General features: G+C 32.1%; 3 protein-coding genes across 3 annotated transcripts in view; 2 read left to right on the forward strand and 1 right to left on the reverse strand.

Annotated features, from left to right (window-relative positions):
• Window positions 1–4,466, reverse strand: part of LOC133174152 (NADH dehydrogenase [ubiquinone] 1 alpha subcomplex subunit 5-like) — a 173,632-nt gene extending 169,166 nt beyond the window's left edge. Inside the window, exon 1 of the mRNA XM_061309209.1 lies at window positions 4,463–4,466. The gene's annotated coding sequence lies outside the window, so the exon portion shown is untranslated. The remainder of the gene's footprint in view (window positions 1–4,462) is intronic.
• Window positions 4,467–4,519: 53 nt separating this feature from the next.
• Window positions 4,520–11,839, forward strand: LOC133174027 (uncharacterized). Its single transcript, XM_061309068.1, has 4 exons — window positions 4,520–4,589; window positions 10,762–10,847; window positions 10,992–11,085; window positions 11,307–11,839. The coding sequence occupies exons 1-4, from the start codon at window positions 4,520–4,522 to the stop codon at window positions 11,774–11,776; spliced, it is 720 nt and encodes a 239-aa protein (XP_061165052.1). The 3' UTR covers window positions 11,777–11,839.
• A 6,971-nt stretch (window positions 11,840–18,810) lies between these two features.
• On the forward strand, window positions 18,811–22,521 carry LOC133174290 (uncharacterized shell protein 6-like). The gene is made up of 5 exons (XM_061309377.1): window positions 18,811–18,892; window positions 19,165–19,297; window positions 21,527–21,618; window positions 21,787–21,883; window positions 22,172–22,521. The coding sequence occupies exons 1-5, from the start codon at window positions 18,890–18,892 to the stop codon at window positions 22,327–22,329; spliced, it is 483 nt and encodes a 160-aa protein (XP_061165361.1). The 5' UTR covers window positions 18,811–18,889; the 3' UTR covers window positions 22,330–22,521.
• The last annotated feature ends 3,053 nt before the right edge of the window (window positions 22,522–25,574 follow it).

A 25,574-nucleotide genomic window follows, 5' to 3' on the forward strand; every position in this document is an offset into this window, starting at 1 on the left:
CCTTTATGCTAAATAATTTTCTCAAAGTCCCAAAAACATTTTTCATCAGTGTATAGAGGGTCCTTAAAATAAATGATTGTATTTTTTTTTTTTGCACAGTCAGTGTTTATATATACGTATGACCCCTTTAAAGGAAGCAATGAACTTTCGATCGAAATCTTCATCGGAGAATTATCGGTTAATATAATAATAGCATTCCAAGAGCTGTTTTCTGATCACGAACTTAGAATTCATCAAACCTATCATTTACTATATCTCAGGTCTATAATACTGCATGTTAATGAATGACATACTAAGAATCTCCCTATGGAGTTTAATCAGATACTTAAATATTTGAAATATAAGGTAATCATTATACAGCATCGTCTAATTACTTTGTGACATTACACCAAAATAAGAAAAATATTAACACTTAAAACGATATAAAAACTGCAGTCTGTTTCTTCTATTAAAGTTTTTCAATGTCGATGACAACCAGTGATTTCCCCTGGAAACGTTTGCATGAGAAAATAAATCATCTAACATCATTTAATACTGTGAAAGAGAAAAAAGTTTTCAATGAGTATTTCAAACATTTTTGATAAACTGAAGTAATTTTCTGTGTTTTTAGGATGTTAAAATAATACACATGTTAAAACACATTTCACTCCTTGTTAAGAGTAAAATTTTCTTAATTTTCTGTATACATGTAGGTATAATTTTCCTTGATTCTTAATTACTCAGGATTCTGAACTTATCAACTGAATTTGATAGCTCATCAAACTGTTTGATATTTTAATCACTACAACTTTCCCTGTTTTAGCGACTCGCATGACTTGCTTCAATGTAATTACGAGTTGTTCATAGACAAATGCTATAATTTTCTTAATAATGACTACACGTGTACGATATTATTTTGATATTAACCATGATTTAGTAGATGTATGAAAATTAAAACAATACACACAATTTTACGAAAGTTATAGGTTTAAATAGATTGTATATGCAAGCCGAACGGCCTTGTCTTACGTCAAGCTAGCTTTGTGAATATGGTTTTTGAATTTTTATCACATTTTCGTGGGCACATGCAATTTTTTCTTCATCATGCCACGCTGCTAATTTTTACATGTAGAACATAGCTTAATAAATTCTAAAAATTCAAAACAATGAAATACGTCATTTACGAGCGTCATCAGTATAATTACCAGTCCGACACTGCGCTAGATTTATAACATCGTCATGAAAAGGAATATCTTGTTTTCATCAATTGAAAATAACAACAGTAGTTTTCTCTTGTAGTGTCTCAAATTGTACACACCGTAGAAAAATTGTAAAATATTGTTCGTATATATTTTTTTTTAAAAATCGATCACTCTTCGTTATCTTGATCTTTTCACATACTAAATCAATGAACTAAATATATTCCAATAATTTCCAGTTGTTTGAATACTTAATTCGCTCTGACGTCGTTAAAACCATATTAAAACTTATCTTTGTGATTGAACGCTGTTTCAGTCGGATGGCCGACGTCGCTTTTTCTGTCAATTTTTGACATTTTCTTGCGTTTTTTTTTTTTTTTAATATTTTCACTATCTGTATGTCCAGTAAGAGTTACTAAAGACATCAGAAAATGATGACAACCGCTTTATTCGAGACACATTAATATTTTTCATAAGTTTGGGCTTGTTTTGTGAATAAATTTATCATTTTGATCCGAAACCTTTATTTCAAAGCTTATGCCATTTGAACCCTGGGCAAGGCGCACTATCTTCAGCCTTTAAAGACTTTTTACAAAATATTACATTCAAACAACCAAAACAAAACTATTTTGACTTGAATTTTCATGACAAATATTTTGGTATACAATACGTTTATCTAGGACCATTCACTTTGATAAAAACGTCATTGTCCACTAACTTCATGGACAACCCTCCTATAAAGCTGGTAACGTTAATTTGAATTATGTACATCTTCAGCGTCAATCACATCCTGTCCTGGGAACTTGTTTACTTCTGTAATTTGCAGTTAGCCATATACTAGTATAGCTTCTATATAATTCTTTGTAAGTTATTCTGACTCCTGTTAATTCTACAGTACTATTCTATTCAATGTTACAGTCATGGAAGAAATTGTGGAAATCAATTAATGGGTTCAATTTTGGGGCCTAATTCTTCTCTTTTATTTATCTGTTGGTTTCATTTCAACTAACCTTGATACAAGAGGACTTGGTGGTCATCTGAATATCATGCAGTAAAACTTTGCCTCACTGTTTTATAGTTTTGCCTGTTTCTCATTTCCGGAGCTGCAGCTCAGACATCTGATCATCTTTTAAAGTTTTTTCACATACAGAGATTGTGGTTCGGTATGTTTCTATACACTCCTACTTTTCATTGCAGAAGGTAGTGTTTATATATTTTTGCAGAATGTTCAAAGGAATTGAAAATTATGAAGTTTTAATTGGCAAGCAATCTTGCTTTGATTAATATCAGGAAAAAAATTACCTGGGCAATCAATATTCTCAAAGACCTTATGTTATTAAATTTATAAAACATGTCAACACATGAGAGAAAAATGCTTAAATTTATATATGTTTATTCTGAAAAATTATTCCGGGATGAGGAGCATATTTTTAAAGTTTTTACGAGAGTACCGGGTAATATTGTGTTTCTAACTTGTGCATCTAAACATTTATACAGTTTGTTCTGCTCCTTGCTTAAAAGGAGAGAAAATATTACAAACATTATTTTATTATTTTAAAAGATATAATAACTTTTTATATTCAGCCTTACCGAAGGTTTGGATTTTCAAGTTTTGGTAAATGACAAATTGTTCAATGTAAGTGCTGTACTAAACAGCTTATCACTTTATAGTAAAGAATATTGCAGACATTTTAAATAATGTAAGATATGATACGACTACATTTTTTAAAACAATACGAAATCATATTTGTAAGGGTGTATAAATGAAAGAATTTCGATAGAGAACGATAGAGAACTAATCACTCACGGAATATTCACTCAGGTTGCTTGCTAGTTGTTAAACCTTAACAAAATTGTAAAGATCGACCTACATAACCATGATATAAATATGGTGTACTTATTTACATTTCTGTGTATGTGATTTGTATTGTCCTTTTTTCATAAAGTCTGGTTCTCATAATAGTATTAGTCCTTAACAGAAATTCATTATTAGAACACATATTGGTTTTGATATTTTATTCCTAAAATAGTGTTGTGAAGTAATCATAAACCCAGAAATAGAAATCAAGCGAACAATTAACTTAATACGCTCATTATTTGATGACAGAGGCGCTAATAAGGTGAGACAATCACTGAAAACAAAGAACATTTTATCTAAAATTAAACACTTACTACAATACAATAATATAATATATTTACTTTGGTGGCTAAGTATCAGGTCATTTATGTTCCTTTTTAGCTCTACTGGTCAAAGACCAGAAGAGCTTATGCGATAGTAAGGTGTCCGTCGTCCGTCCGTCTGTCTGTAAACAATTGTTCAAACTCCTCCTGCAGTTTTGGTCTGATTTCAATATAACTTGGCACACAAGTAGACTACACTAAGATACATAATTTAGTGCATCGGGTTTTTTTAGATTTCGATGAGTGGTGTTGCCATGGTTACTAAAAATAGAAATTTCTGTGAAATTCCTTTAAAACGCTACTCCTCCTACAGTTTTGGTCTGATTTCAATATAACTTGGCACACAAGAAGACTATACTAAGATAGATAATTTATTGCATCGGTTTTTGATTTCGATGAACGGTGTTGCCATGGTTACTAAAAATAGAAATTTCTGTGAAATACTTTCAAAACGCTACTCCTCCTACAGTCTTCGTTTGATTTCAATATACTTAGTAACTTGGCACAGAAGTAGACTACATTAAGATACATAATTCTATATATTGTTGCATGTTGCAAAGTTTCAAATCCAACTGCTACTTTTCCTTTGTTATACGTACAGACCAGTAGAGCTACAGTCTCATCAGAGACTTCTGGTTCTGCTTGTGACCGGATTCCTGAATATATTCATCAGATAAAGAAACATGCTGTTTGCTTGTTGTGATCTAATGTACAGAAATTAATGAATATGAATTGTAAGACTTCTTGTTAATCATATGTTCATAAAATAATGGATCACCATAATAAGAATACGACCTACAGTATAAATATGAATAGATCTCCTTATTAAGAATTAGACTATAAAATTCATGACTTTATCATCAGGAATCAAAGATTATTTTGGTGGCAATTTAAAAATAAAAAGCTTGCATGGCATTGTTATGCAGCATAAATGTATGATGGTACATTTATTTTATTTAGATGCATGTGAAAAAAAAAAAACACAACTGCAGAGATTCGTATAGTAGTTAACGCACTTAAGATTTCAATTTCTAATTGCAAATCATTGTTCAGGGGGCTGAAAGGGTACCATACGGTCAAAGTTCTACAAAAAGCATATTTACAAGAAAATAATTTTTCTAGAAAACACTGTAAGTTTGATATGAATTGCTTTACTGAGAATGTTGAAATGTTTAAATTACGATAGGAGGTTTAAAAGTACATTCTTTTGTCAGAGGAAGATTGATTCAGGTAAGTGGCTTGCCCTTGAGCATTTTGTTATTTCTTTTTCTCTCTGTAGGCTAGTCATTTTCCAAATGACCGTGGGACGGATAAAAAGTTTTAACTTTATGAGAAATAAAAAATATGTAATTAGGTTTGCTAAATATAGTAAATTTGTTTTTAAATTAAAATTGCTGCTATTCTTTGATGTAAACCAATTGCTATTTTTAAAGAACTAACATTCTTAATGATGTAATTGTCACATAATCATTACATCTGCGTATCAAAATTATGCTCTTCAAGTCCTTTCATTTTCTATTATCTAACCATGCACTATGATTTTTCTTCAGTGTAAAGAAAGGAATAGAGTTCATGCGATAATACTTTTGTAAGTATCTATTATGTCGTAGAAAAAATTCTGGTACTGACGCCATGAAAAAAACATTAATGCAATTGAAAGGGTTAAAATAACGAACATTGTTCAATGTCATAAATCATATAAACAATACAAATCGAGGACATGATAAAACACGAATAACCCTCGGAAACATCAGAGGTGGAATCAGGTACCTAGGAGAAGTAAGCATCCCCTGTCATTCGATCCTGTAAACAGAGTAATCCTTCGTCTAAATTAGTATAGAAACAATGGCTTAACAAATGGTATGGAACATGTCAGTCAAAATTCGACCTAGCAAGAAATTGTATTTGCAAACAAAGTCATTATCACAACCATAGAATGCTTACTTACATAATAATGTTGAAGCCCCTATTACATCAATTTTTTTGCTCAATAGCTTGCCTCTGTAAAGAAAAAAAATCAATCGTACCTTGAACCTGCTCTTAGGTAACATATAATTGAGGAGAAATAGACACCATAAAATAGAAGATTGCTAATTAAAACTTAAAAGATGACGATTGGAGAGTTGACGACACTCCCACGCCCCGTACGTCATAGAATTAAGTTATTAATTTCAATTAACGTCTATATTCAGTAAAATATCCAATATATATATAATATGTAACAGACTCCATGTTTTTTTTTATGTCGAGTTCATTGGGACATATCTAGTCGACATATAAATGTATATGATCGTTGATATTTATAAATGTCGAACTGAAGGTCAGAGCAAGCCTTTTCGTCTTCTTGGGTAGAGGGTTTTGAATAAATTCTGCTGCAGAAGAATACAAACACGTCGCGGTTAATACATATGCACCAAAAAGGAAAAGAACTCCAAGACATTGTTGGAAGACCTGGTCTTTGAAGACAACATAACTACTGTTAATAAGGACTTCCAGCACCATTTTAATTGATATCAACTTCAGAGTAATTGTGTAAATTGTGAACTTTTTACCATGCCAAGTAAATAGGAAACTATTTCATTGTTATACTGTGGGTCTATTTCATTGCACATTGCACATACAGCAGGCATTTCGTATACTGTAATAAAATGATTCTTTGTGTTGAGTATCTGTATAAGATTATATAATTTTTTTTTTATAAAAAAGGGAAAATAGCTTTGAATGATCAAAATTTGGTTTTGATTGCAAAAAAGAGATTTTATCATTCTAGACAGTGGCAAAAACAATTTTTACTCAAACACGTAGTCCATAAACACCCCAAAAGCCCGACATGTTTTCCCCTTATAATTGTGCCTACAACTATGATGCCATCATTTAATTCTTGTAATAAAAAGACACTTTACTAACTAATTTTTGTATTTCTTTTGAAATTGTTGAAGCAATTACATAAAAAAGACATTACAAATAAGTTCTTCCGGTGTGATAAGGTTTATTAATTTTGCAAAGGGAGACGTATCAGTGAAGGCATTGGCCTACACCTGAATATACTTGTCATAAACTTCGGAAGATGATTAAATTCCTTATAGATGCTTATTGAAGTAGGAAGTTTATTCCTGTATTAATGCAAGATCAGTCGATGCAGAATAATTCAATTATCTGTAATTTCTGATCTCCTTAACGGTGTGGCAAATTGAAAACTACTGAGAAAGTGGATTGGTAAGTCAAATTTATTTCTTCATACATATCAATATTTAATTTCATGATATACAATTACTTTATGGCATATGATAATATGTGTTTTATTATATTTATACTTACAGTCAATATAAATTTAAATCATAAATATACCCCGATTTGCCTTTATGAATGTCAACAGAATCTAAAGAGAAAAATTGATACACTAGTATCACCAACAGAGGTAAACTGACGATGTATTTTAAAAAAAACTTTATACAGGAATAAAAACATTTTGTATTTATTTTTCGAAAGCTTAGCAGGGAAACAATATTTTCTTATTACTATACCTAACGAGTTGAATGAATTAAAGGTAGGATATTCCGTAATTAACATTTGTACAGATTTCCTTCTTTAAAGAAAACAAATATAAAGCAATTGATACAATTTTGTATAAAAAATCTGCTTTCTAGATTATATATAAAGATACTCACACAAAGATGCTAATTTGGTTTAAATTGGTTTAGAGTTTCTGGAGAAAAAGGTGAAAATATTGCGAACAACACAAGAATTCAAGAGAGACCACAAGGGGACGAAGATGGACGCTGGACACTTTTCAAATAGAAAATCTCAATTGAACCTTTGCCTGAGGCAAGCTAAAAAGAATAGAAAATGAAGGAACAAGAAGTCAATTAGCAGGAAAATAGACATTTTTGTTAAAATCTCATAAGAAATAAACAGGACAAAGAGTTTTTTTTTTTTTTTTTTTTTTTTTTTTTTTTTTTTTTGTTTTTGTTTTTTTTGTTTTTTTTTTTTACTTTTTTTTTTTACTTTTTTTTAAATGGTGTCTACTAATGATCACATCATCAGTGATAATCCAAATACTAGTTTTCTATTTGTTTATTATAAATTCCTTGTATTCATTTACATGAATTGCCTAAGTACTAAAATATCATAGAGTTTGCTAATGATGGAAATGTGATTAAAGTATGTTCACAAATTGACGCAAATTTATGTTATAAATGTAGGGAGGTAAATGGATATGCTAATGACAAAATGGATTGGTAATTACTGGTAATTTATGGCGAGAGGTTTCCCACAAATTGATCTTATGGTAACAAACATCTATTACAATAAAAATGATCCCCCAAGCTGAAATAGGTTAACTTTATCATGCACATAATGTACAAATTATGAATATTTGTTCCATAAATATATCGGTTTGAAATATTTATGGAAAACTGGAAAGCTCTCCTCTCTCTCCCCTCTCTCTCTCTCTCTACGATGAAATGATACTATTTTATGTCACAAATGTTTGTAATTTTCATTTGTTTTCCATTTATAGTTCTCGTACTTAACATAAACCAGTTGTTTTAAGAGAACTAGAGGTAAGCTGTTAATAATCAACGACAAGTACAGTGATTTGAAAGCATTGATTTATTGCACGTTTTATATGCTAAAGAGCTTGATTAAAAATGCTCATTTTTCAAATGACTAAAAAAACATATGTAGCATTGCATAATATGTTATCGTATGCCAATGAATAAGAGATGGATTAGATAAGCAACTACAGATTCTATAAAAATCAGTGAAATATTAATGAAAAAAATAATATACAATATAAAAGTTTGCTTATCAGATATAAACAATAAATCACTAAAAAATCTTGAGGGGAAAAGACATACGATTTATTGTGGTGTAATTGATGGAAGTGTCAAATGTAAGGAGATATAAAATCCATAACTATTCAAGTAACAGAAACCAACGAAAGCTGAGATACATTTAATTTACTAGTACCCGAAAATAACGCACCAAAAACTTTAAAATGACTATTTCTTAAAAATATTATCCATACTTAAATATTTAACATTGCGAAACACATTGTTGTAGGATTTAATATAGCAGGAAATACATTTTTCGGCTTTTGTTCAACCAAATCTCTCGTAGGTTAATTCACACTCAAGATTGTATTTGGATACAGATAGTGTCTATTCGCGTTTTCGCCAAAAAGTGCATGAATAAAGGACAAGATAGGCTTAGACCCCTTTTTGGCCCCTGGTTTGGGGTGTCTTTTAGAATGATTCAACAGTTTATTAATAAAACATGTTGTCATCCCTGCCACAAAATGAGTATTGGTTCTAAGTTATGGGGTACACAGAGGTCACAGGAAGGTCAGAAAATATGTCAATTTCCGAATTTTCTCAATTTTATGCAATTTTTCATTGATTTTACAGCATATTTTGTTTCAGAAAACATAGAGCACAAGCTTGCCTATCTTCCAAATTCATATATTTCATACACTAGTATCAGATGTATCTTGTATATAAAAATCTCAGATAGGCAAGCTTGTGCTCTATGTTTCCCGAAGTGAAAAGTATCTCAAATTTGACAAAATTTCACCAGAATTCGGGAAAATGTCCTGATTCTGCACTCCCTTGTGGCCCCCGTGTAAGCTTTAAATCAAAATTAGTGCTGGTTTTAAAACAAGCCACATTTTAAGTTCTTAACTACAAACTATCACAGTTTTAACTGTGTTCTGATTTTTACATCAAATAAGGGGCCAGATTCGGCTGTTACCATACCTTGTCCTTTGCGCTAAAGTTTAAATACACTGAAATAACATATACACTATTATCATTGTATGAGCGTGTGATTGATTGGAAAGGAAACCATAGCAAGATGTTTCATGGGACGATAATACCGGGATATACAATGTACAGAAATTCAACTAAATATTTTCGTAAAGGAAGTTAAAAATGATTGTAAGTACCTTGTAGTGGTTTGTGAAATTAGCAAATACACTGTAGTACTTTCTAATATATTACGTAACTGATGGGTTGATATATATATAGATGTAGAAAAGATGAGGAAAAAAGGCTGAATGTGTGAAGCTTTTCACATAAGAGTGGAAGTTATATTTGTCGGATGGATAATGACTCCGCTAATTACTCGACAGTGTGATAATTACTAGTCATTTACACTAAGACAGGTTCCCCAATCTAACCTTTACATTGCAAAGGTTAATCGCTTTAAATTGTTAATGACAAAGTGACGAGAAAAAATGACCTCAAGGAGGTTGAATGCAGATAGACATAATTTTTGTACTAAATTTGATTTTAATTTGAATGTTCATCACGTTTTTAAAAATATTTAAGATTAGTTGTTTTCTGAATGAACCGTCACTTTAATTGACACTGCAAAATGGTAGGTACCGTTTTTCCTTTGCAGCATCCTAATCAAATGCATTTCTTATAATTATAAGAAAAATTTGCTTTATTCTGTATGCGTACATTTTTGTTTTAATCCTTGCGGGGTTTTAGTCCAATTGTTTCAAAACATAATGATCAATTTTGATCATAAATTCAATTATTGCAATTCATAGAAAAAGCAATATATGGTGCATTCAACTATCTCTTAAAGATGCTTAATCTAGCATATAGCTCATGAAAAGTTAAAATTATTTCTGTATCAAATTTTTGCAAAAGCAAATACAAAAAATTAAAGGTTTTTAACACTCAATTAAATTCTTTATGTGATTCTGTCGAGTAATAGTTTTCCTACTTTCTCTCTAAGAAATTCCTTTAATTGCTCACAATTAGCAAAACTTTAAGGAAAGTTATTTTAGCCTATTTTGCAATCTTTTTTCATTTCCAGACGAAGGATTTTGTGACGAATTTGCTCCTTGTCGCCATTTACCTCGGGTCATGCTTGAATATACTGGAAAGTTGCAACTGTCCAAATATTACCAGAGAAGAAAAATTCTGCAGCAGTGACTACAGTAAGAATATCAAACCACTATTTCACAGATCTTAGTAACTTGAAAATAAGAATCTTGTATTATTATTATTATATATATATATATATATATATATATATATATATATATATATATATATATATATATATATATATATATATATATATATATATATATATATATATATATATATATATATATGTATATATATATATATATAACATTTAAGGTTTTATAATTTTCTTTCTGATCAACATTTACGTATTTTTTTAAAAGAATTTTTTGCTACATCTATAATATATAGAACAGAAAGAACCAATTGATTTTTATCGGAGTTTTTTTTTTTCACGGTAGTCATAAATATTTTGCATTTAAAGACCCTTCATTTAAAAAAAAAGATCTTTTCATATGTCACTTATAAATACTTTATCACTTCTGTAAAACGAAATAACAAATATTGTGTATTTACAGCTATCATTGGAAGATTAGTTGGTCGTTTTGGGACGCCAGGAGTAGACAAAAACATTTTTGTCATCCAAGTGAAATTTCATATCAAGGTTAGAAATTTTATTTCTATTCTAACACTTTTCTCTGACGGAGATCCCCATTGGAGTACACTTTTCTATCTTTTAAAATATAAATTTTAAAATGCTAAACTTTGAAACAAATGCCTAAAAGCTGTAAATATTTTATTGTTGTAGGGATCTGGTCCTAAATATATTGAACTTGAGAGTCCAACGAGTTCAACAAAGTGTGGTATTTTATTGAATGTCGGAAAGGATTATATTCTTGCAGGTGAGTTTTCTGTAAGGAAAAAAAAATATCATGTCTTAGGAATATATAGATGAATAATACCCTTTACTCTATCACACCCCGTATCAGCTAGAGACACCGATATATGATAGAGGATCATTTAAATTCCGAATAAAGTTAAATTTTGATGAGTAATAGATAGGTATATTCATCCAATGATACATAGTAAAATTTATTGAAATCGCAATTTCCATTCCATTTAGGTCAAATCATTGAAGGGATAAGAGGAAAAATTGATTCTTGTTGTTGGATGGAACTATGGGATGACATCCCACTCCATATAAAATGGCGTTTGTTCCACAAGCGAATGTCCTGCAACACACAGAAGTATAGCGCGCCAAAAATGCAGAAACAACAAATCAGCAGCTATAAAAAATCCAATACAATATATCCAAATAATCAACAGATGCCACAAACTTCTACAAGATACAATTTGAACCAAGTGTATCATATATCACCCCCGAAAAACGCGTTAAATCAAATGTTCCACATCTCACCTCAGCTGGCAGGAGGAGGTGATATGGATCATAGGAATAGAATAGGGAATCAAATGAACGTGGCGGAGCCGCCAGAAGGCACGGACTATGTAGGAGGGAGTGTCGGCATGATGTTTGGTGGTTACATGAATAGAAACCGTGATATGTACAATCGTTACAGAGAACTAATGGATTAGTATTGGTACCTGTGGTATTTAGATACAACATTTTAATTCATTGAATGTAATCATTTTCTTTTAAAAAAAAAAAACAAAAAAAAACAATTTTCGCCTATTAGAATGTCAGTAAATAAATTCAAAATATCATTTTTGTCACCCAAATTTTTCCATTATTAAAATAACCTCAAATTCATTCCATGTTTCTTTATAATAATATAATGTTTACTTGTCAACACGTAACAACCACCTTTTGATCTCCAATGAGTCCGAGTTCATTTGCACTTAAAAGACAGAACAACTTTGTTTTGTGAGAAAGGTCATTTATTCAATTTACCACAAATATATTTGATCAGTTGATGAAATTAGTGTCAATCATTGATTAACAAAAAAATGACTGAATAAATGACAATAAATTTGCAAAGGTGGGGTTAAAAAACCGCCTATCAATAAAAATAACATCAGTATAATAAAATGTGATATACATACAATTTTGAAACCCAGATTTTTATTACAAAATCATAAATAAGTTGTAGAAAGCAACAAGTTGTTACCAGAATATAATTATAATAACTGAACAACGCAAAAACAAAAATTAGTTTGCTTGTGATTTAGGACTGATGAATTTTTAAACAAATTATAGCAGGGTGCTGGTGGGTGGGTAAATTGATTTCTCGTAAAAAATTTAGGTGCGTCTGGCAGCTATTAAAACAAAGAAGTGATTAAAGTGTGACTGCATTTTTGAAGTTCAGAAAATCTTGAAAAAAAATAATGTCAAACTTAAGTCTTTATATTCTTCTGATTAATCTATAAATCTGAGGAAATCAGTCCTATCCATTGATACCCACAAACAAGACATCCAATGATCAGACATGCACATGTTTTGATGAAGTTCGGTAATTTTTTTTCAATTTATTCCGCCTAAAAATCCTACGTTATGTTGACAGTATTTAAAGTTTAAATATTTATATATATTTTAATATATTTATTGTTTTTTTTAAATGTTGCTTTGATTTGGTTCTTTTGTGTTTGTAACATAAATCATGCCCATGCCTTGATGATTTTACGAGTGACAAAAAAAAAGATGACTTTATCAATTATAATACTATGACTTTACCAATCATAATACTATGTATAATTTATAATGTGATATAGAGTGTGAATGTATATAAATATTGTGTGTATGTGTTATGTGTAGAAAGGTTATCATTTTTATATGTGCATTTTTGACCGAGATGACTGTGTTCGACTTCTAATCATGATATTTAAGATTTTGTTCTGTTTGAAACACCGAAGTTGAAAACCAATCTGTTAAGCAGATACAAATATTCATCAATCATTTACAATCATGATTATAAGCATAAATCGATAAAATGTGAATATATCAAATAAAAATTCCGAAATGCCGACATTTATTTTGTACTTTTCATTTGGAAAGAAACACATTTACTTTTATAGTAAATATTTATCTCTATGATACAAAACAGAACGGCTTGTCATTCCTCTCCAATACTTCTATATGTATTTTATCCAATCATATGTGTCAATTTCTTGTCCAATTTCAGACTATTTTAAACAAATAAAATATTATTATAACATTTAACAAGTCACTTTCAAGAAAACATAATTTCAATGAAAAAGGCGACACAAGCTCTTCTGTGCCTTGATATTGACCATCTTAACGAAATCCCCATGTTTTTCAGGTTCTTTCAACGTTATCCTTCTGGACACACCATTTGTAGTTGAAAATGAAGACCTGAATTCACTTATTCTAAAAGATGCAACATTTAGCCAGACAAAATCATTGAAATGGCAAAAAACTTCATTCTATAATAAATTTTGTAGAAAGGTATGTCAAAGGAGACTTGGGCATCTTGTTAAAATGGATAAAAAGTATTATTATAGACATCTTGTTAGAATGGATAAAAAGTGTTAGTTGAATATTGAATTCTCAAATGAAACAGTCAAAGGGGAAATGTGTACCATCTGTTTTCGATAGACTGGAAGTGAGAAAAGAATGCAAAATATTCCAAAACTCTAATGGCCCAAGATGACAAAGATTAGAACAATCCTTATTTGTTAAGGCTTATTATTATTGTATTTTAGAAGATTAATTGGCCATCTGGTTATCCACAATATATACTCACAGTTCCTTTTAAAGTGTAACATTTGTCAAAATCAGGATTCAGTTTTAAACGATTTTAACATCCCAATCAACATAAATGAATTTGAATTACCTTAGCAATACTGGATTCCAAAATTAATAAAAATCCTTGCCAAAAAGATACATCAAAGGGCCCAGTAAATGTTTTATCGAACCCCTATATTTACTCTTCACGTAAATATTAACTGTTGTGAAGGTAAACTTCAGATATTCTGTGCTTCAACATGTTAAACAAGTATAAGTCAAATGTATTGTCTCAAGAACTTGAAAGAACCATTCCTCACAATGAATTAAAGACCACAGATATTTTGATATCATGGACAACTCCTTTTAATGCCCCCGTGTCGAAGATTCGGGGGTATATAGTTTTTTGCCCTGCCCGTCAGTCTGTCTGTTTGTCCGCAAAAACTTTAACATTGCCCATAACTTTTGATTGGTTGGAGCTTTGGCTTTCATATTTCACATGTGTATTCCTTGTGATAAGACCTTTCTTTGGGTACCACCATATTTGACCTTTTGACCTTGACCTTGGAGTTTAACCCAGTTTTGCAAAATTTTATCCAACTTTAACCTTGGCCCTAACTTTTGAACAATTGGTGCTAGAGCTTTCATACTTCACATGTGTAGTCCTTGTGACAAGTCCTTCCTTTGGATATCAACAACTTTGACCCTTTGACCTTGACCTACCAGTTTGACCTACTTTTGAAAAACTTTAACATTGGCCATAACTTTTGAACGATTGGTGCTTCAGCTTTCATACTTCAAATATGTAATCCTTGTGACAAGACCTTCCTTTGAATATCAACAACTTTGACCCTTTGATCTTGACCTTGGAGTTTGACCTACTTTTGAAAAACTTTAACCTTGCCCATAACTTTTGAATCGTTAGTGCTAGGCCTTTCATACTTCACATATGTTATCCTTGTGACAAGACCTTCCTTCAGATACCAACAACTTTGACCCTTTGACCTTGACCTTGGAGTTTGACCTACTTTTGAAGAACTTTAACTTGGCCATAACTTTTGAATCACTGATGCTAGGCCTTTCATACTTCACATATGTAATCCTTGAGACAAGTCCTTCCTTTGGATACCAACAACTTTGACCCTTTGACCTTGGAGTTTGATCTACTTTTGGAAAACTTTAACCTTGCCCATAACTTTTGAACCGTTGGTGCTAGGGCTCTCATACTTCACATATGTAATCCTCGTGACAAGACCTTGCTTTGGATACCAACAACTTTGACCCTTTTACCTTGGACTTTGACCTACTTTTAGAAAACTTGAAACTTGGACATAACTTTTGAAAGAAAAGTTGTTGCTAGGGCTTTCATATTTAAGATATTTTTTCCTTGTGACAAGATCTTCCTTTGGATACCAACAATTGTAATCCATTGACCTTGACCTTGGAGTTTGACCTACTTTTGAAAAACTTTAACCTTGGTCTTAACTTTTGAACGATTGGTGCTTCAGCTTTCATATTTCACCTGTATATTTCTTGTGAGAAGGCCTTTCCTTAGGCACCATAAATTTTGACCATTTGACCTTGACCTTGATGTTTGACTTACTTTTGAAAAACTTTAACCTTTTCCATATCTATTCAATGGTTGCTGCTGGGGCTTTCATATTTCACAGGTATATTCCTCGAGACAAGACCTTTCTTTGGGTACCAACATATTTGATTTGAATTTGAGAAAGTTTAACCTTTGCTATAGGTTGCCATACGGGGGCATCAGTGTTTCACAAACACATCTTGTTTCGATAAAAATGGAAATAAAAATTTAATATTTTATGATTAGTTATCTACAAAGCTATTTGATAAATTTCATTCTGATTCTACAACAATACTTTAAAGCTGATGTTAAAAAGATACTGGAATTTCCCACGAACAATATCTATCTACATTGTGTAGGAATTCCCTTGGGTAAAAAATATGCACTTCTATGACCTGGATGTTTTAGTGTTCTTATGAAGCAGAGTTTATTTTTAAAAAAGACTTCATTAGTCTTTCACCTGGCGTCATAATTTCATAAATATTATAAATAAAATCTCGCATTAGGCGATTGAGTGGCAATATGAAACCATCTATCCTTCTGTGTTCAATGAAAAAAAAGGAATTAAATAGATATATGATCAGTTTGTACTAGACCCAGCTGACAAAGCAGGTATCAATATTGTCTTTGTTTGTAGGGTTTAATTTTTAATTGTATTTTAGAGGAACTGGGATTTCACTCTCCAAGTGGAAATCCAACGTCTACCCATAGCTCCTTTTCTAAGGAAGAAATTCTTCAAAATCATATGTCAGTTTTAAATATATTTAAGATCCCCAACAATCAAAATGAATTTGAATTACCATATCTATACTGGATTACTAAACTTCATAAAAATCCTTACAAACAAAGATACATAGAGGGTTCCAGTAAATGTTCTACCAAGCCTCTTTCATTTCTTCTCACTAAAATATTAACAGCAGTGAAGGAGATACTTTAGGAGTACTGAAAGTACTGAACAAAAATATACTCAAGAAATGTAAATCTGATTTGGATACTTAAAAATTCCAAGAAACTTTTAGAAAAATTGAAATCACAAGATTTTACCAAAATCAATAACATCAAAAAGTACGACTATTTAAGTCTTTATACAACCATTCCCCACGAGAAATTAAAGTACTGGCTTTTTGACATCATTGGCAGTTGCTTTTTCAATAAAAATGGAACTCGTAAATTTACTTACCTTGCATTGGCCATTTGCAAAATTATTTTGTCAAAAAAAAAAAACAAAAACATTTTGATTGTATACACAAGTACTTTGAAGTTGAAATTAAAACGATGCTCGAGTTTCTGATTGACAATATCTATGTAGTTTATGGAGACCAGGTCTTCCAACAATCTGTGGGAATTCCCATGGGTACCAATTACGCGCCGTTATTAGCAGACCTATTTTTGTATTCATATGAAGCAGAATTTATTCAGAATCTTATACATGAGATGAAGAAAACCCTGCTGCGGCCTTCGTCTCGACATTAAGATATATCAACGACGTAATTTCAATTAACAATAGTTATTACTTCCATTCATATGTCGACTCTATATATCCCAGTGAACTTGAAATAAAAGACACCACAGAGTCTGACACATCTGTTCCATATTTGGATATTTTGCTAGAAAAAGATGGTAATGGTAACCTAACAACAAAACTTTATGATAAACGTGATGACTTCAACTTTTCAATCGTCAACTTCCCTTATTTATGAAGCAATATATCCTTATCACCTGCATATTGGGTTGATACGATACGCAAGAGCATGCTCTACATACAAACGATTTCTAAAACAAGGCAAGCTATTGGCAAACAGGTTGATGAATCAAGAATATCAAAAGTCTCGTTTAAAGTCATCATTTCGCAAGTTCTATGGTCGATACAATGGCCTTGTCAGCAAATACAAGCTTTCATTAAATCAAATTCTTACTGACGTTTTCATTCTAATTGTTAGGCAATTCTTTACACACTTTGATTGTCTACGGATTTTCCCGTTTTTCCTGATCATGACAAGGAGCACATGGCGGGTGTGACTGGTCTGCAGGGGATGCTTGCACCTCCATGTATTATTTAAATGAACGTCTGAGCTTGAATACTGTTCGTTATTTCCATATTTCATTAGAAGAAAACTCTTGCTATGGCCTTCAATTCAACATTAAGATAGGTGACGTTTATCAGTTTCCTTTATACGTTGACTAGATATATCCCAGTGAATACATAAAGGTTCATAATTGACTATTTTATTAACCGAAGACATAAAGGGTTAACTATGACAACAGGAATGTCTGAAGGTGTTCCATCGCCATCTAGCTATAATAATGTAACAATATTCCATTTACACCTGCATGCATTTGTATTGTTTGTTTTTTGTTTAACAACCCTCTCGAGAATTTTTCACTGATATGGAGAAGCCACCTCTTGCCGTTGGAGGGCGGCTGCAAATTTTGACTATACTTGACACTCAGGGCCATTGAGCAGTGAGGGATCTTTAATGTGCCAGTACCTATTGCGACACGGGACTTAGGTATCGATCATCCGATGGACCGGTTTCCATGTCCCACAATGGGGTTCGAACCCACGACGCAAGGATCAAAACTCTCTACTCCGCGACTCTAGAACAAACGCTCTAACCTATGCGCCACGCGGGCGACGTACGCATTTGTACATATTTCCCAACTGGTGTGTTGACAGGTTTCTCTAACCTCCTATAAAGTAAATATTTCGCAGATTTTATGGTTTTATAATAATCTGGTTTGCAAATAAAATTTATGCTGGGTTGGATTTTGATTAACATGTTTTATACTGACCGTTAGGCCATTGTTTTCATACTAATTTTGATTATGGACTATGTCGTTTATACCAATCTTACAGAGGGCTCAAGGCAGATTTGACCATTGGATCAATTACTGTTTCTTATTTTCAACTGTTTCATATTCTAAATAAATGCGGAATAATTAACAGATTATCAATCATAAATGATCTGTTAGTTAGCAGATTTAGTTTAACTTTGGTTTTGACATTTTATGTTTGTTAAAACTATTGAAACAGGGAGCATTTTTCTACGTCTTTATAAGAATGATCTAAAAGCCTTATTATGATATATTCGCATTAATAAATCTTTAATTTGTAGATGTAAAAATGAGAAATAAATTTGAAAACATATATGTTTCCAGTGACAGAAAAATTCTTTCATTGTATTTATTGTTAAATGTGAAATGCTTCTGATAAATGACAGATCTTTTTAAATTCACTACATGAAGGATCAAAGTATACTTGATTGATTGATGCTGTCGAAAAGATGATCTGTATAAAGAGCGAACAAAATTGGAATAAAATATCAACTGAAGCAAATATCACTCAGTATAAAAATAATGTCAACACTCAGGAATTATACCAGAAATTACTATTGCAGAATAGAGAACATATCTTAAAATGGTGAGTATACCTGATTGAAAAAAGGCGATAGAGAAATGTTCTATTTTTTCTGATTTTTCATGTAGATCAATATATAAAAGAAAGTAGTAAGAAACAATATTATCTATAGATCTTTTGATTTTTTTAATGATACATTACATTTTTTATAATTTATTCTTAGATTTAAGTTATTTATTTAGGGTAATAAACAGGAAATTTGAAGATACAGCTAATAGTAAATATTTCACGTCGACTTATTAAATAAAGTAAAGCAAAAATACTTTTTTTTTCAGACATCTTCAATGCGCTGCGTGTTCGATATACTATTTGTGGTCGTTACTTTGTTCTATCTGGTGGTCCTTCCCACGGAATGTTGTCAGTGCTCAAACGCTACAAGAGAGGAACGATATTGTGACAGCGATTTTAGTAAGCTTTTTAATAGATTAATGGGGAATATTTTCTTGCAAAAAATACTATCTAAGAGACTCATTGTGGGTGTACTGTAATTCAATGCAAAGGCGTGTTTTAGAAAATAAACTGTGTATGTTTATTTTTAGAGGTATATATGGCGTATCTAAGCTAAAAGAAAATAATACGATATTAAGTGTAGATATACATGATTTATGTTATGTACATTAAGATTATAATTTTTAGCGATAATAAACCTGGAAAACCAAATTTTTTTTTATAATTAATTGTATATTTATAAGATTCGCCATGCGCTTGACCATGGGAAAATACAACCTTGATGGATTGATTGATTGTATGTTGTTTTACGTCCCATTCGAGAATTTTTCACTCATATAGAGACGTCACCATATACCGGTGAAGTGCTTCAAATTTTGAACTTTACTCGGCACTCAGGGCCATTGAGCAGTGAGGGATCTTTATCGTGCCAACGCCTGCCGTGACACGGGGCCTCGGTTTTTAAGGTCTCATCCGAAGGACCCGCAACTTTCACTTCAACGTGCCAAGCGCATGGCGAAGGAACAGTTGCTACCTATTTTTTATCGACTTAGGTCTGTCGCGGCCGAGATTCGAACTCACGACCTTCCGATCACGGAGCGAGCGCTCTACCGACTGAGCTACCGTGAACGGTCAACCTTGATGGAAGAGAAATGTACACAATATTGTTTATATATCATAATTTTCTCTTTTCTTCTCTCCAAATTTGCCTATCTCTTCCTTGCTTTTCTCTCTGAATCTGTCAAACTGCTTTTGTTCGCTGGTCTATCCCTTGTTCCCATTGTTCGCCATTATTGTTGATTGTCTAAGTAAAGTGTCACACGATGAAATTTAGGTTATTCAAATATCTATAATTTTTGTGAAGTCAGTAAATAAATAGCTTATCGTTTTAAATTTTTGATATCTTTGAAACGCGATTGATTTAAATCGTGTATTTACAGAAAAGTCCTATCTATATATAAAATAATGAAAAAAAGAAGACTTTTTAAACTTTGATTGTCTAAACTTAACAAAAATATGCGATATATATAGCTTTAATGTAGATAATTTTGCACAATGCAAGCGATATTTTTTTCAAAAGCGAGAATTCAAATTTTAAAGTATCAATACATTGACATAAAACACCCCCCCCCCATATATATATATATATATATATATATATATATATATATATATATATATATATATATATATATATATATATATATATATATATATATATATATATAAAGGCATCCTGATTTTAGGAAACATATATTCTTCTCACTGATGCATTTTCATCCTAATACATTATGAAATTCTGTAGCCTCGCCTGAATGATAGGTTCAATCAGCTCTAATTTTGCAAAGATACTTGCATAAGTAATAGATATTTTTTCTGAAAAAAAAATTCAGAATTTGAATTAAAAGTTAAGTGTCTTTAATGAGTTTATTTTTAACACTCAATTTTGAAAACTTATATTTTATTTCCAGTCCTAGACATTACCTTGAGGAAAGGATACACTATTTGTAGGGCTAGATTTCGCCTCTTATTTGGCATAAAATTATAACTATGTCTCTCCCAGCGATAGATTTGGTATAACAGTCTTTCGGTTTAGTGCTCATACTTCCTAAACCCTTGATCGGTTGAATCTATTCCTTAGTCTGTTGTTGTTCTTGACTAGAAAATATGACATGATCTTAAATCAAAGTAAAGTCTTAAAGGTCATTGAAAAAGGAGAGTGTAAATCATGTCCCATAAGTTTGGAAAAATTTTAAAATTTCAAAGTTGAACGAGCATAAATGTGTTTAAAAGTAAAAATCAATTATAATCACGAAACAAACATGTTTGATTCTTACGCATTCATTCAGTGAGTCACCACAAAAAGGGCCCAAAAAGTTGATAATCATTTCTTCATTCGCTTCAGATGCAAAGGTTGTAGTCTATTAACGGTCAACAAGGAATATGTACTCCTCGTAGGCACCTGATCCCACCAATGGAACTTCTAGGGGTCCGTGTTTTAGGCCCTGTTTACAAATTTGTATCGTTTGTAGAATTTTTTATGATCATTGTTCGGCCGTAATTTTCACCTTTTTCATAGTACCCAGAAGATTATTTGTTACATATACCGATACACTTTCAAGCTCCACTTAAATCTCATCTCTCCTGAGTAATAAAAGGCATTTTGAACACCATTCAATTTTTATTTAGGTTTAGTTGGGATGCCAGTCGGCAAATTCCTGTCAGATGATAAAGTTTCTATTGTCCATGTCATTCGAGTTCGCATGCTAAATCATTTACCGGTAGGTACTCAATAATCTTATTCTATACTGTGCATAAAGATAAATTGAATCTCTAAAAAATCAGTATCCATTTAGAAGTAAAAATGCACATTCAAATTAATATTAATTAAATACGGAAACCACATGCTATACTTTTTGCAATATGAAAGCAAGTTTACTTTGATATAGCCGAGCGAGAGTCCCCGTTACGTAGAACTGGAGAGTCCAATCAACGTCACGGGGTGTGGTGTACAGCTGGAAGCAGGACAAGAGTATGTTTTTAACGGTATGTGTATTTTTATTCATATTATAGTTTCATAATATGGAAATTATTAGAAAACGAAACTTCATGCAAACAGTTTCTAACTTTCAGTTCGAAAGACTCATAGCTTTCTGTTTCACTGAGTATTTAGGTGTCTGACTATGTAGTTGTTCTTACTCTTTATGTTTCATATAGTGATGAAAATTCATATTATGAAATGTCAGTCTTGATGGAATTTCGTATATGTAAAATTATTTACATTTGCAAACCCTCTAGAGTTACTACAATTGAATATTACACTTGACTTTTCAGCCATATTCCGGCCTGAGATCAATGAAATTAGAGGAAGAATCACAAAGTGTGGCTGGAACGAGAAATGGGCACTAGTTCCAAATTTCATAAAAATCCCACTACTTGGAGATACAATTATATGTCCTCAATTACTTGATCCTGTGGATTATCATATCTGAAAACAAGGGGAGAATTATAGTTTGTTTTAATAGTTATATCATTCCAATAATTGCATAAAATATGAAATGTAATTTACATTAAAACAGTAAAAAATTAAACGAGATGGTGTATCAAAGTAGCTACAGATTACTTTGATTGCATTGACATGTACCTTGTAATCCATCTGATTAATAAAAAGTTATGAATTTTGACTTGACGGAGACAAATCGTTTCCATATAGATACTTAAAGATACACAGAAAATTAAAAATAAGGAAACTGTGTATATGGAATTATGTATGAAATAAAGAGATAACAAACAGTATTCGAGCTCAAAAGTCCATTTAAACAATACAGTTCAGGAGCAGAGCAAACACGGACCTCTTAAATATTAGGCTCCGGGGCCATAAAACTAAGACGAGCTCACTTTTTATCTCAGTCTCACTTTTACAAAAGGGTTAAATATTGGAAAGTTGAGACTGAGATCACAAGTAAGCTTGTCTAAGTTTTATGGTCCCGGAGCCAACGGTGTGATCAAGTGCTAGGATGAGTAAGCATCTCCTGCCAACCGGTCACACCCGGCTTGTTCTCCTTGTCATCATCAGGAATTACGGAAAAATCCGTAGACAATTCAATGTGTAAATTAAAGTCTCACAATAAGTATGAAAAACGTCAGTCAGAAAGTGTTCGTACGTAGAGCATGCTCTTGTGTATCAAACCAAATGAGGCATAACCCTATAGGCAGGTGATAAGGGTATATTGCTACATAAGTAAGAGAAGCTGACGACTGAAAAGTTGAAGTCATCACCTTATCATAAAGTTGTTGGTTGTTAGGTTACCATTAACGTCTTTTCTAGTAAAAATATCCAAATATGAAACAGATGAGTCAGACTCTGTGGTATTCTTAATTTCAAGCTCACTGGGTTATATCTATAATGGGGCGCAATTGGTACCCATGGAAATTCCAACAGATTGCTGGAAGACCTGATCTCAAAAACTACATATATAGATATTGTCAAACAGAAATTCAAGCATCTTTTAAATGTAACCTTCAATGTACTTCTGTGTACATTCAGAATGTTTCTTAACAAAGTAATGCTGCAAATGACCAATGGCAAGACAAGTAAATTTACGAGTTCCATTTATTTTGAAAAAGCAACTGTCAATGATGTCAAAATCCTGGACTTTAATTTAACGTGGGGAATGGTTGTATAAAATATTGAAAAGTCGTACGTTTGGTGTTATGTATTTGGTAAAAATTTTCTAAAAGTTCCTCGGAATTTTAAAGTATCCACATCTGATTTACACCACTTCTTGAATATATTGTTGTACAGTACTCCCTAAGTTCACTACTGTAAATATTTTAGTGAGGAGTAAAGAAAGAGGCTAAGTAGAACATTTATTGTATCCCACTATGTATCTTTGTAAGGATTTTTATGAAGTTTACGAATCCAGTATATGTATGGTAATTCAAATTCATTTTGATTGTTGGGAATATTAAAAATATTTGATATTTAAAACTGACACATAATTTTAAACAATTTCCCCCTTAGAAAGGGAGCAATGGATTACCACTTGCAGAATTAAATTCCAGTTAGTTCCCCTAAAATACAATTAAATGAAACAAGGAGATAACGAACAGTATTCAGGCTCGAAGTCTATTCAGACAATACAAATCGGGAGCAGAACAAACACGGACCTCCTAAAACATCACATTGATTGATTGTATGTTGTTTAACGTCCCTCTCGAGAATTTTTCACTCATATGGAGACCCCACCACTTGCCGGTGGAGAGCTGCAAATTTTGTCCTATACTCGGCACTAACGGCCATTGAGCAGTGAGGGATCTTTTTCGTGCCAGCACCTACTGCGACACGGGACCTCGGTTTATACGGTCTCATCCGAAGGACCGGTCTCCACGTCCCACAGTGGGATTCGAACCCGCGACGTAAGGATCAACTCCTTACTTCGCGACTCTAGAGCAGACACTCTAACCACTGCGCCACGCGGGCGACCTAAAACATCAGAGGTGGGATCAGGTGCCACGGAAAAGCGAGCATTCCCTGCCGAACAGTCACACCCGCCGTGTGCCCCTTGTCGTGACCGGGAAAAGAGAAAAATCCGTTGACAATTTAATGTGTAAATAATGGACCAACAATTAGTATGAAAAACGTCAGTAATAATGAAGTTTACAAACAAAGATAATGTTGTTACCTCCTTTGTAAGCTTGGACCAGTATAAATTGATCGTGTAATCTATCTAATTCTTTTTTCACTTCTGAGTTATTGATCATATAAAGATAGATGGTATTCACACTTTCTTTCAATCGCTTAATGCGAGCTTCTTACATCTAATCCATTTTGACAAAGTGCCAAGGTCTTCTTTTCATGTTTGGCCCATCGCCTGGCGTAATCTTCCACAGAATTTATAATATTTATGAAATTATGACGTCAGTTGAAAGATCGGGGTTCCCTCAACTTCAGTCCTTTTAAAATAAGTAACTGAAGTTCCTCATTAACTATATTTACGTCAGCAGTAATGACGTATCCAGCAGAACCATAGTTGTAGGGTGAAGAAGAACATGAACATGATTGTGGATTCTGTTTCAGATGTTTGCTATCTGAGCTCTTTAGAGTTTTCTTGTAAATTAAGAGTTTGGAAGCAATAGGGAATAACCTTTTGAAAAAAATGACAGAAATTTCTATTCCTAGTAACCATGGCAACATCGTTCATCAAAATAAAAAAAACGATAAAGACAATTTGTGTCACAGTATATTCTACTTGCATGCAAGTTATATGAACATCAGACCAAAACTGTAGGAGAAGTAGCATCTTGTAAATATTTCACAGAAATTTTTAATATTAGTAAGCGTGGCGACACAGTTCATGGAGATCAAGAACCGATTCATAGAAATATGTAGCTTAACGCAATCTACTTGTGAAAAATTTATATTGAAATCAAACAAAAACAGTGTGGTTTATCTGTTTGCCAAGTTATATTGTAATCGGAGCAAAACTGTGAGAGAAGTAGCATTTTGAAAAATAGTCTACAGACGGACGGACGCACAACGGACACCTTACTATCTTCTTGTCTCTGACCAGTAGAGGTAATAAATAAAAGCAGGAGTAAATACTGTTGATCTAGTTGGGAGGGTATGGAGATTTTTCTCAAAATATCAAATACACAAACTGTAAGAATCGTGCGTAAAAGCAACTTATCATGTAAAACACACACACACAAACACACGCACACACACATATACAAA

The sequence above is a fragment of the Saccostrea echinata genome, unplaced genomic scaffold (genome assembly GCF_033153115.1).
Source record: "Saccostrea echinata isolate AGI-Se365-2 ecotype Australia unplaced genomic scaffold, CSIRO_AGI_Sech_v1 ptg000057l, whole genome shotgun sequence".
Taxonomy (NCBI): domain Eukaryota; kingdom Metazoa; phylum Mollusca; class Bivalvia; order Ostreida; family Ostreidae; genus Saccostrea; species Saccostrea echinata.

Bases quoted from the DNA above. Each gene is read 5' to 3' on its own strand.
- LOC133174027 (XM_061309068.1), top strand. From the start codon at position 4,520: ATGTTGAAATGTTTAAATTACGATAGGAGGTTTAAAAGTACATTCTTT. The intron at 4,590-10,761 runs GTAAGTGGCTTG...GTGTATTTACAG, and splicing joins TCAGAGGAAGATTGATTCAG to CTATCATTGGAAGATTAGTT. The intron at 11,086-11,306 runs GTGAGTTTTCTG...CATTCCATTTAG, and splicing joins AAAGGATTATATTCTTGCAG to GTCAAATCATTGAAGGGATA.
- LOC133174290 (XM_061309377.1), top strand. The intron at 19,298-21,526 runs GTAAGCTTTTTA...ATTTTTATTTAG, and splicing joins ATATTGTGACAGCGATTTTA to GTTTAGTTGGGATGCCAGTC. The intron at 21,884-22,171 runs GTATGTGTATTT...TTGACTTTTCAG, and splicing joins ACAAGAGTATGTTTTTAACG to CCATATTCCGGCCTGAGATC.